Here is a 12,193-nt window from a genome sequence, read left to right as displayed (position 1 = left end):
ATAATAATACATTTTAAAGTTTACTAGCAAGATTACTAAATTTAAAATCGTCTTTTCTAATTAACATTCTTGGTTTCATAAACTGAAATACATCATTGTAGTGGGTTGCCAGAACGAGCTGCCAGTGGAAGTGGTAGAGGCAGATACAATTACAATGTTTAAAAGACACTTAAGACAGGTATATGGATAGGAAAGGTTTAGAGGGACACAGGCCAAATGCAGGAGAATGGGACTAGCTCAGGTGGGCAAGTTGGTCTGCATGGATGAGTTGGACCAAAGGGCCTCTTTCTGTGCTGTATAGCTCTATGACTCTATGACTAGATCTTCATTAGAATAGTGTAGGAGGCCAAAGCCAGAGGTTAGAGAGGGAATGGAAGTGAGATTTAAAATTAATACCTGGGGTCCCCTTGTAGATGGAATGAATGTGTTCTGCAAAGTAGTGATCCAATAGGAGATACAGATCATTAATTTATCCCCTGAAATGGAGAAAAATAAGTCAAAAATGGGAATTGGAAGTGGACCCTGTAGAATTGAGAGCCAGATAGAAATTGGTAGCAAAGTAGATGAAACTTTTGAGTAACTGTTCATGAGAAAGATTTTGGGAGTCGGCTCAGTGGCCTTCTCCATACATAATGATTCTAGGACAGAGGCAGGAATTGTGCGAACCTGTGGTGCACAAGTTGTCTGCTGTGTTTCTTGCAATGTTACAGCAATGACTATTTGGGAACTTCATTGCAAACAAAACACGTTGGAACATCCTGAAGACACAATAGATATTACAGAAATGCAAGTGTGTAATTCTTTCCACTGAACAACACCAGGCAGCCTGGCCAAATCTGCTTGTTCCTATCGACATCCAGAATTTTACCAGCTGAGTCAGTGGTCTGATGCAACCTAGGCAACCAGAAACAGAAAATCATGGTAAAGCAGCATCCATGGAAGGAGAAACAGTTAATATTTTGGGTCTGGGACCCTTTGTCAGAACTGTTCTTCTTAACCAAGAGTTCTGTAGCCAACTGTTACTGTCTTTCTATGTATCTGGTAAACAGTCACGTCAGGCTCTCACTAAATATATCATCACTAGGCAGCACTCAAAGACCATAATGCTTTCTTCCTGGAAGCTTTGGCTGCAGATAAGGTTGCTGACACTTGACAACCAGATTTTGAGGAAGGAAGTTAAATCAATGCCAGAAGTTAGTCATTAGAGATACCCTGGTCTGCACTGAGAACACTTTCCCAGTTAACTCTCTCTCTCAACACATGACATAGAATGTGTTACACACATAGAATTACACACAAAGAGACCACGTACCAGTTGACATAACCAATCCATGCCAGCATGATTGCTTACTCCTCATCCCATTCTTAGCATAAGTCTCTATTCCTTTCTCACAGACCCATTCAGCTTCCCTTAAATACATCTAAACTATTCACCTCAAATGCTCGCTTGTGGGCACCACATTCTGGGTACAGGCATTTCTTCTCAATTTCACAGGCCAAGCAGAGAGAAAGAGTTAATGTTTTAGGCCACTGAGTTCTGATTAAAGATTATAGACCTGAAACAATAATTCATTTTCTTTTTCTGCTCGTTATATTATTAAAGAGTTGTAATAAATTGGTTCATACAATTTCTATTTCAATAATGTTGATTCTGTTTAATTGTATTATGGTTTTCTAGATGAGCTGTGACTACTTCCTTAATTGTGTATTCCAGCATTTTCATTATGACAAATGTAAGGCTAACAGTTTCCTTCTTCTGGCTTCCTCCTTTTTGAGCAAAATCATTTACAATTGTGGTTTTACAATTCACTGGGATCTTTCCAGAACCTATCTCTATGGCTTCTTCCTTTAAGACCCTGGGATGCAGGCTATCAGATCCGGGGACTTGTTGGCCTTTCGGCCCATTAGTGCTGAGTACTTTTTCTCTGGTAATTGTTTCAAGTTCCTCCCTCCCTTTTGGTCCTGATTTTCTACTATTATTGGGATGCTTGTAGTGTCTTCTATTCTGAAGGCAGATATAAAATACTTATTCAAAGCCTTTACAATTTCCTTATCTCCCATTATTAACACTCCAATCTCATCTGCTAAAGAACCAATTTACTTTGTTTCTTCTTTTCCTTCTTATATATTTGTAGAAGCTCTTATCGTCTATTTCTTGCAAATTTACTTTCATAATCTATTTTCTCCCTTTGTTGGGGTTTCTAAAATTTTCTCAATACTGTATTTCTTTTATCCCAATTTGATACTATCCTTAACTTGTTTGGTTAGTCACGGATTGATCATCCTTCTCATTGTCTTTATTTCTCAGTGAAATATTTTATTTGATTGCTTCTCCATATTTTAATCTTGCTGTTTCTCTCCCTCCTTCAGTCTGTTTTCCCCTCCTCTCTTTCTATCTCTATTCAATTCTGTCTTTGTCGCTCTATCAGCCTTTCTCTGTTCTGTCATGCTAATTCAGCCTCACTCTCTTGCTCTCTGTGTGTCTATCTCTCTTGCTCTCTCTCCTCGTCCGAATTTATCTCTATTTCATTTTCTTTTGTTTTCTTTTCCTTTCAATATCATTTTCTATCACCCTTGATATTGCTCTCTCTTCTCTCCCTTTTATTTCTCTCTCCCTCTCTGCACCCTGGCTCTCTCTTGCTCTGCCTCTATCTGTATCTGCTTTGCTTTCTTTCTCAGGCTTGTTTTCTCCCACTCTCATTGCACCAGTTCCTCTCTTTCTCTGTGTGATTTGTTTCGACTGTCAGGGGTGTGGCTAACTTTCATAGTGTATTCTTTTAAATCAACCATCAGAGAGCAGTTGCAAGTCTGTGGAAGTGATGTGCAACTGGGGTTTTCCGGCTGGTTATTACCCTGATGATCTGATGCATAGCTCAATCTTCAATTTTTACCCAACACTGGAGCGTTTAGTAATCTGCATGTTTCTAATTCTGAGCTCTGCAGGGAGGATGAAGTTCCTGTGCAGGACAGGATCAACAAGCGCAGAACCTTGAAGCAGTCGTCGAATGAGGTACTTAGAGCACTGTTTCCACCCACTCCTTCCATGCTACAAAGGCACAAGGGAAGGGCAGAGGTCAAGGGCAGGTGGGGAAATTATAGAAGGCATTGGGGAGGGGCAGAGGTGGTGGGCAGAGGCACAAAAGAGGGACATGAGTCAAGGAAACGTGCAAGGCAGAGAAGGCCAGGGTCACTGGAGAGGGGTAGTGGTGGAAGGCACTTGGGACAGGCCACTGAGGAGCTGAAGAAGATCAAGGGGGCTGATGTATTGGGGAGGGGGAGAGGTTAAGGCAGGGAAAAAGTCGAGAGTACTGGGGAAGGAGCAGAGGTGGACAGCGCTGGGGAGGATGAGGCATCAAGGACACAGGTTAAAGTCAGAGGAGGTCAGAAGTTCAGGGCATGAGGGAAAAAGCTGAGGGCACAGGGGAGGGCAGAGGTCAAGGACATGGGAAAAGGGCTGAGGGAACAGGGAAGGGGCTAAGGTCAAGGACTCGGGGAAAAGGGAGGAGGTAAAGGTTTAGGTCTCAGGGAGGGGCAAACCTTGAAGACATGGGAGGGGCAGAAGCTGCTAACACAGGGAAGAGGACACCAGAGAGACATAGAGATTTTCTAATTTAAATCTGGGGACATACTTCTAAAAAATAGTATTCAACAGTACAAGAGGAACTTTGATTATTGGCAATTATAAAATTGCATCCTAATATAATGTAATATTATATCCAACATCCTTAACTGAGAGAATTGTTAGAGATGCAGGCTGATGCCCTGGTCCTGATGGACTCCATCCTAGGGCTTTAAAGGTTGTGAGAGAGTTGATTGTTGATTTAATTTTCCAAAAATTCTTCAAATTTGGGAAGATTTCATTAAATTAGAAAATAGCAAATATTGCTTCTTTATTCAGACAGAGACGATGATAGAAAGCAGGAAACTACAGGGCAGTAAACCTAACATTTTCTACAGGGGAAATGTTGGAAGCTATTATTTAAGACGTTATAGCAGGGAACTTAGAAAAACTCAAGGCAATTATGCAGAGTCAACATGGTTTTGTGAAGGCAAAATCATGTTAGACCAACTTATTGAAATTCTTTGAAGAAGTAAGGTGTCATGTATAAAATGGAACTCGGGGATGTACTATACTGACATTTCCATAAGACATCTTTGGTAAGGAGCCATATCAAAGACTATTGTGAAAAATAAAAGCTCGTAGTGTTGGAGCTAGCACGTCAGCATGCATAGAAGTTGTTTGCCTAACAGGAAGCATATGTGGGTTTTTTAATCATGTGCCAGGGCCGCAAATCTTTACAATTTAGAACATAGAACAATACAGCACAGGAACAGGCCCTTTGGCTCATGACGTTGTGCTGAACTAATTAAACTAGTAATTAAACGCCTAACTAAACTAATCCCTTCTGCCTTCACAATCTCCATATCCCTCCATTCTCTGCACATTCATGTGCCTATCTAAGGGCCTCTTAAACACCTCTACCGTATTTGCCCTCCATTACCACCCCTGGCAGCGCATTTCAGTCATCCACCACTCTCTGTGTAAAAAAATTTGCCCTGCACATCTCCTTTGAACTTACCCCCCTCACCTTAAGTGCATGCCCTCTAGTATTAGACATTTTGACCCTGGGAAAAAGATATTGGCTGTCTACTCTATCTATGCCTCTCATAATCTACAGGACCGGGTAGGCCCCAGGGAGCCACATGAGTGGCATCAGTGCTGTGTTTTTTATATAAAAAGGTAACACTAATGATTGATCTGTACAAGAATGTAAAGGCTTGCACTGTTTTATTATTGTATATAGTTTGTCTTTTATTATGAATAAAGATTATTTTGGTAAAAAATAAACTACTATCAGATCTCCCCTCAGCTTCCACCGCCCACTGCTCCGGAGCAAACAACCCAAGTTTGTCCAACCTCTCCTTATAGCACATACCCCCTAATCCAGGCAGCATCCTGGTAAACCTCTTCTGCATCCTTTCCAAAGCTTCCACATCCTTCCTACAATGGAGTGACTAGAATTGAATGCAATATTCCAGATGCGGCCTAACCAGAGTTTTAAAAAGCTGCAGCATAACTTCCTGACTCTTGAACTCTCTCCAAGTCATATATCACAAACAGTCCCAGTATGGACCACTCAATTTATACAAAATGAATTTGAATAAGGCACCAAACGTATAGTTGTTCAATATATTGAATAACATAAAGAAACATAGGAAAGCAAATTATAGAGTGTCTTGTGTCTTAAGGTTATGCTCCAACTTTATAAAATTTAGGCCTCAACTGGAGTACTGTGTGCAGTTCTGGGCACCACATGATGGGAAGGATATGATAGGGCTGGAGAGGATGCAGAGGAGATTCACCAGGATGTTGCCTGGGATGGAGCGTTTCAGTTACGAGGAGAGACCGGAGAAACTGGGTCTGTTGTCCCTGGAGTGGAGGAGGTTAAGAGGGGACGTGATTGAGGTTTCTAAAATTATGAGGGGTATAGACAGGGTAGACTACAGGAAACTTTTCCCTATGGCAGAGGCAGACAAAACAAGAGGACATAGATTTAGGATAAGGGGGAAGAGATTTAGAGAGGGACCTTTTTCACCCAGAGAGTGGTGAGTACCTGGAATGCACTGCCCAAGAGAGTGATTGAAGCAGGGTCACTGACAGCATCTAAGAAGTCTCTAGATGAGCATTTGAATTGCTTAGGCATTGAAGGGTATGGACCAACTGCTGGATGATGGGATTAGTGCAGATGGATGACCACTGGTCAGCATGGATATAGTGGGCCGAATGGCCTACTTTCGCGCTGTATGTGTCTGTGATACAATCATTCAAAGTCAAAGTCAAGCTTATTGTCATATGCACAGCTACATGTATGCACAGGTGCAATGAAAAACTTACTTGCAGCAGCATCACAGGTACATAGCATCAGATAAGCCGCATTCACAATAAAAACGTAAATTAAACATAAATTCAACACAATTTTTGCAAAAAAGAACACAATTAGAACGAAACAAAACAAAGTCCATTCTAGTGCAAAATGATCTAAATGGTCACAATGTTGCTAAACTGTAGTGACTTTGCTGGTTGGTTCAAGAACCAATGGTTGAAGGGATATAACTGTCCTTGAACCTGTGGTGTGCAACTTCAGGCTTCTGTACCTCCTGCCCGATGGTAGCAGCAAGAAGATGGCATGGCCCCGATGGTGGGAATCTTTGATGATAGATGTTGACTTCTTGAGGCAGCACCTCCTGTAGATACTACCGATGGTGGCAAGGGATGTGGCCATGATACATTCGACAGAGTCTACTACCCTCTGCAGCTTCTTAGGTTCCTGTGCATTCGAATTGCCATAACAGACCATGATGCAACCAGTTAGGATACTTTCAACATTACATCTGTAGAAGTTTGTTAGAGTGCTCAGTGACAAGCCAAACCTCCTAAGAAAGTAAAGATACTGCTGTGCATTCCTTGTGATTGCATCTATGTGCAGGGCACAGCACAGATCATCTGATATGTTAACGCGCAGGAATTTAAAGCTGCCGACTCTCCACTGTTGATCCCCCATAACTGCAATAATTACTAGAGAATTGAATACAAAAGAGGAATGCTTTAGTTATTTGAGTAAGGATACAAATATATTCAGAGAATGTTTATTGGGCTGGTACCCAGCATGAGTGGGTTGTCTTATAAAGAAAGCTTGGACAGATGAGGCTTTTACTTATTTGAATTTAAAAGAGTGAGAGTGAAACATATACCTAAGTTCTTGAGGGTTCTTGAGAGAGTGCATGTGGAATGGATGTTTCCTCTTGTGGAAGAATCTAGAACTGGGGCTCACTGTTTAAAAGTAAGTAATTGCCCATTTAAGACAGGCATGAGGCAATTATTTTTCTCTCAGATGGTTATGGGTCTTTGATGTTGTCTTCCTCAAAGGCACTTGTGGAGGCACTTTGTATATTCTTAAGGCAGAGGCAGGTTCTTGATAAATCAGGGGATGCTTGTTACTGCTTGTAGGCAGGAATGTGGAGTTGGAGTTACAATCAGATCAACCATGATCTTATTAAGTGTCAGAGCAGGCATGAGTGCCTACTTCTGCTCCTAATCAGAAGATTGCATGTAACATGATAACATTATAATTTAGGCTGTCAAGTGAATAAAAAAAAATCACAATTAACCATGCAATTAGATAAAAAAAAATTTGATTATTTGCAGTTTGAGGCAAATAGCAGTAGCAAAATTTTTTCAATCAAAATAAAAGAAAATTGCTTTGTCTTTGAGGTCTTAGAGTAGAGAGGAAGGAAGTGGGGGAGGTAGTGACAGGTGGGGAGGAAAAGCCATTTAAGAGAGTGCGTTATTCATTGGCTGGAGATTGCATAGTGAATCAAATCAAGTCCTCACCATCAATCAAAGGAGGTTGGCCTGAGAGATATTAGGTTGTTGCCTTTTCTCTCTTCACAGCATTAAGTGTTGGACCCAAGGCCTGTTCCCTGCTCAGGTGAGTCCCAGGCATCTGTACATGAATGTAAAGGTTTGCACTGTTTTATTGTTGTATATAGTTTGCTTTTTATGATGAATAAAGTTTATTATGGATAATAAAAAAAAGGTGAGTCCCAGGCAGGGGTCAGGCGAGAAAGCCCCTTAAATATTGTAAATACGGGATTGGGGTAGCACCCCAGGGAGCCACACGAGTGGCATTGGTGCTGTGTTTTTTATATAAAAAGGTAACACTAATGATTGATCTGTACACGAATGTAAAGGTTTGCACTGTTTTATTGTTGTATATAGTTTGTTTTTTTATGATGAATAAAGTTTATTTGGAATAATAAAAAAAAGGTGAGTCCCAGGCAGGGGAAGTTGAAGGTCAATCTGCTGACCCCAGAGAGCATTGAGGAACTAAAGAGGGATTACGTAGGTTGGAGAACCGTGAAACTCCTCTTTGACTCCCCTGTGCACTGGTGGGAAGCAACAAAGAACATCAAGAGGTTCTTCAACCGCAGAGGGGTCCAGAAAGCAAGACAGAGTCAGGGGGAACTGTGCCAACTCCAGACAGACCTGCAGCAACTTCTCCTTCTGCAGTCGAGGGGGGTGGATGTGAGGGAGGAACTCTGAGAGGCAAAGAGCTGGCAAGCCCAGCTCCACGCTTCCGAATCCTCCAAGATTATCTTCCGATCCAGGGTCCGCTCCGTGGAGCAGGATGATACGTGCTCATGTTTCTTCTTCCAAAAGGTGCACAGGGGGAGCTCTATGATCCACAGCCTTAAGGAAGAGGACAGCTCAGTAACATCCTCGCAGACGGACATATTAAGGATCTCTGCAGATCCTTCTATGCCAGTCTGTATGACAAAAAGGCCACAGACGGCACAGCCTCCCAGAACTTCCTGTCCTCTATCACAGAGGTCTTAGGTGACAGCAAGTAGGAGAGCCTGGACCAGCCACTGACCCTGGAGGAGCTGACTGGCTCTATCCGTTCCCTTGATTTGAATAAAACTCCTGGAAGCAACAGCTTACTGGTGGAGTTGTACTCAGCTCTGTGGGACTAGATGGGCCCAGACCTGCTGGAAGTGTACAATGCTATGCTTCGGGCTGGCAGCATGTCAGAATCCATGAGGAAGGGCACCATTACCCTCATCTACAAGCAGAAGGGGGAGAGGGAGGACATTAGAAATTGGAGACCCATCTCACTGTTGAATGTGGATTGTAAGATCCTGTCCAAGGCCATCGCCAACAGGGTCAAGTCTGCTCTGGGTGATCCACCCAGACCAAACCTGTGCTGTACCTGGCAGGAAGATCTTTGACAGCCTCGTGCTGCTCAGGGACACCATCGCCTACATGCAGGACAGAGGGGTGGACACCTGCCTGGTCAGCTTGGACTAGGAAAAGGCCTTCGACAGGATATCACACATGTACACGTTGGACATGCTCTCCAAAATGGGCTTTGGGGAGGGAATCAGGAATTGGATCCAACTGCTCTACACAGACATCAGTAGCGCAGTCCAAATCAATGGGTGGGAAACAGAGAGCTTCCCCATTAAGTCTGGAGTCAGGCAGGGCTGCCCTCTCTCTCCTGCCTTGTTCGTGTGCTTCATAGAACCTTTTGCCGAATCCATCAGGAAGGATGAGAGCATCAGAGGGGTGACGTTGCCAGGCAGTGGGGGCAACCAGGTGAAAACCTCCCTGTACATGGACAACGTCGCCATCTTCTGCTCGGACCCAAAGTCAGTTCGCAGATTCGGTCCCCAGTGTTGCCCTCATCCTGATGACCACCTTCGTCTGTGGCTGCATCAGGCTGTGTGTGGAACCAAAGTACGTCAGCACCAAGTGTCACTACATGCCGAGGTTCTACCTGTCCCCGGTGTTGCGAAGGATGGGCCTGGCCCTGTTGCTGTGCAATGTCCCAGTCAGCTGGACATTGCCACACTATCTGTCCTTCATAAAAAAAGTTCTTTCAGACCAACATCTTTGACCACAAGTCCATTAGGCAGTGGTTAGCATGGAGCATCCTGCAGACACTGCAGGGGAAGGACTCGATGGATACTGTGGGGTAGTTCCCTGAGCAGACTGTCCAGACCGTCTGGCAGAATGCCTCATCGGCAGAACTCACCAACAAGCACCAAGACCTTGCTTGGCTGGCAGTGAGAGGGGCCCTCCCAGTCAGATCCTTCCTGCATGGTCGAAACATCACTCCCAGCACGTGCTGCCGCCGGGAGGACTGTGCTGGGGACGAGACAGTCGCCTACCTCTTTGTGGGCTGTGGGTTTGCGAGGAGGGTGTGGCGAAAGATGCAAGGGTCCTTGTCACGTTTCATCCCCAGCAGCTGTGTAACAGAGGATTCTCTGATCTACGGGCTGTTCCCGGGGACACACACAGAGATGGACATCAACTGCTGCTGGAAGGTCAACTTGGTGAAAGATGCCCTTTGGTCTGCCCAAAACTTGCTGGTCTCCATAGGGGAATGCTGCTGACTGGCACATTCAATGCTGCAGGAGTACGTACTGAGGGATGCACTGAAGCTGGGTGCAGCCAACGCAAGGGCTCGGTGGGGAAGGGCTAGGGTTTAGGGTTCTCCTGCCACTGGAGAGGGAGGGGCAGGGTTGGGCAAGAAAGCCCCCTAAATATTGTAAATACGGGATTGGGGTAGCACCCCAGGGAGCCATAAGAGTGGCATCGGTGCTGTGTTTTTTTATATATATATAAAAAGGTAACACTAATGATTGATCTGTACACGAATGTAAAGGTTTGCACTGTTTTATTGTTGTATATAGTTTGTTTTTTACGATGAATAAAGTTTATTTTGGAATTTTAAAAAAAAGGTGAGTCCTGCCTTTCACTCCCATCCCTGAATTAAAAATTGGCGGCATGAATCGGCGGTGGGGTGGCCAGCAGTACATCTACCCTTAGGGGTGGGAGGTGAGTTTATCCCACAGTGTCCGCTCTCAGAGAATAATCCTGTCAGTATCCATAAAGTTTCCTGAATTGGGTGCATTCTTTGTCTGGGGACAGGTTACCTTATATGGCAACTGTCATTTAACACATTGTCTGGAGGGGTGAAGCCACAGTACGAGGAGCAGTGAAGGACTGGTTCTGATGTGTAGCTTGAATTCAAGCAGATCATTTGCATGTTGGATCATTTGTAGAAACGTCCTGTCAGCAAGTACTGTAGGAATCCTTGAAATAATAAAATCATATCACACAGGAGTCCATTTGGCCCATATTTTTGCAGCTACTATCGGGCAGGAGGTACAGAAGCCTTAAGTCCCACACCACCAGGTTCAAGAACAGCTATTTCCCATCTACCATTCAGTTCTTGAACCATCCGGCAAAACCCTAATCACTACTACAGTTTAGCAACACTATGATCACTCTGATCACTTTGCACTAAAATTGGCTTTTCTTTTGTTCTAATTGTATTTTTTTCTTGTAAAAACTGTGTTGAATTTATGTTTAATTTATGGTTTTATTGTGAATGTTGCTTATCTGATGCTATATACCTGTGATGCTGCTGCAAGTAAGTTTCTCATTGCACCTGTGCATACATGTAGTTGTGCATATGACAATAAACTCGAGTTTGACTTTGACCAGCTGTTTGGAAGAGCTTAGTCCCACTCTCCTGCATTCTCCCCCCACCCATGCACATTTTTCCTTTGACCTATTTCTCCAGTTTTCCTTTGAAAGTTACTGAAGGAGGTAAAGGTGCGCATTGTGGAGGTTCTAGCTACAATCTTTCATTGGATGAGGGGGTGGTGTCAGATGGCTGGAGGACTGCAAGCATTACACCCTTATTTAAAGTCAGCCAACAAACCAGTCATGTAACTTGCCCTTTGCTGCTGGGAGGCAAGTGCCAGGTAAGGACAGAAGTGTGTGTAGGAGAACACTTTGGATCTAGTGATCATAATTCCATTAGTTTCAAGATAATTATGGAGGAGGATAGGACTGGTCCTTGGGTTGAGATTCCAAATTGCAGTAAGGCCAATTTTGATGGCATACATTAGGGTAGGCTATTTTCTGGCAAAGGGATGCTTGGTAAGTGGGAGGCTTTCAAAAGTGAAATATTGAGATACAGAATCTGTAAGTTCCTGTAAGAATAAAAGGCAAAGCTAGCAGGTTTAGAGAACCTTGGTTATCGAGGGATATCGAGGCCCTGGTAAAGAAAAAGGTAGCGCATATCAGGGATAGGCAGTTAGGATCAAATGAGGCACTTGAGGAATATAAGAAATGCAAGAGAACACTTAAGAGAGAAATCAGGAGGGCAAAAAGAGGACATGAGGTTACTCTGGCAGACAGGGTGAAAGAGAATCCAAAGGTTTTCTATAGCTATATTAAGAACAAAAGGGTAGCGAGGGACAAAATTAGTCCTCTTGAAGATCAGCGTGGTCATCTATGCTTGGAGCCGAAAGAGATGGGGGAGATCTTAAATTAATTTTTTGCATTCGTATTTACTCTGGAGACAGACACAGGGACTATAGAACTGAGGCAAAGGAATAGTGAGGTCATGGACCGTATCCAGATTATGGAAGAGGAAGCGAATTAAGGTGGATAAATCCCCAGGGCCTGACAAGGTCTCCCTCAGACCTAGGGCCCTCGCAAAGATATTTAAAATTACCTTAGCCGTGGGTGAAGTGCCAGGGGACTGAAGGATAGCTAATGTTGTTCTGTTGTTCAAGAAAGGCTCTAAGAATAAGCCAGGAAATTATAGGCCTG

The 12,193-nt window shown here is 43.6% G+C and overlaps 1 protein-coding gene across 2 annotated transcripts in view; it reads left to right on the top strand.

Moving 5' to 3' along the window:
- The first annotated feature begins 2,831 nt into the window (after positions 1 to 2,831).
- Positions 2,832 to 12,193, top strand: part of LOC127585090 (interleukin-12 receptor subunit beta-2-like) — a 42,957-nt gene continuing 33,595 nt past the window's right edge. For both annotated transcript variants that reach the window (XM_052042276.1, XM_052042275.1), the window contains exons 1-2: positions 2,832 to 3,010; positions 7,454 to 7,490. In XM_052042276.1, the coding sequence (XP_051898236.1) occupies positions 3,006 to 3,010; positions 7,454 to 7,490 (42 nt within the window). In that variant the 5' untranslated portion in view covers positions 2,832 to 3,005. The remainder of the gene's footprint in view (positions 3,011 to 7,453; positions 7,491 to 12,193) is intronic.

Source organism: Pristis pectinata, chromosome 31 (genome assembly GCF_009764475.1).
Source record: "Pristis pectinata isolate sPriPec2 chromosome 31, sPriPec2.1.pri, whole genome shotgun sequence".
Taxonomy (NCBI): Eukaryota; Metazoa; Chordata; class Chondrichthyes; order Rhinopristiformes; family Pristidae; genus Pristis; species Pristis pectinata.
Note: the sequence above shows the minus strand (reverse complement) of the source record. Positions and strands in the feature narration are given on the sequence as shown.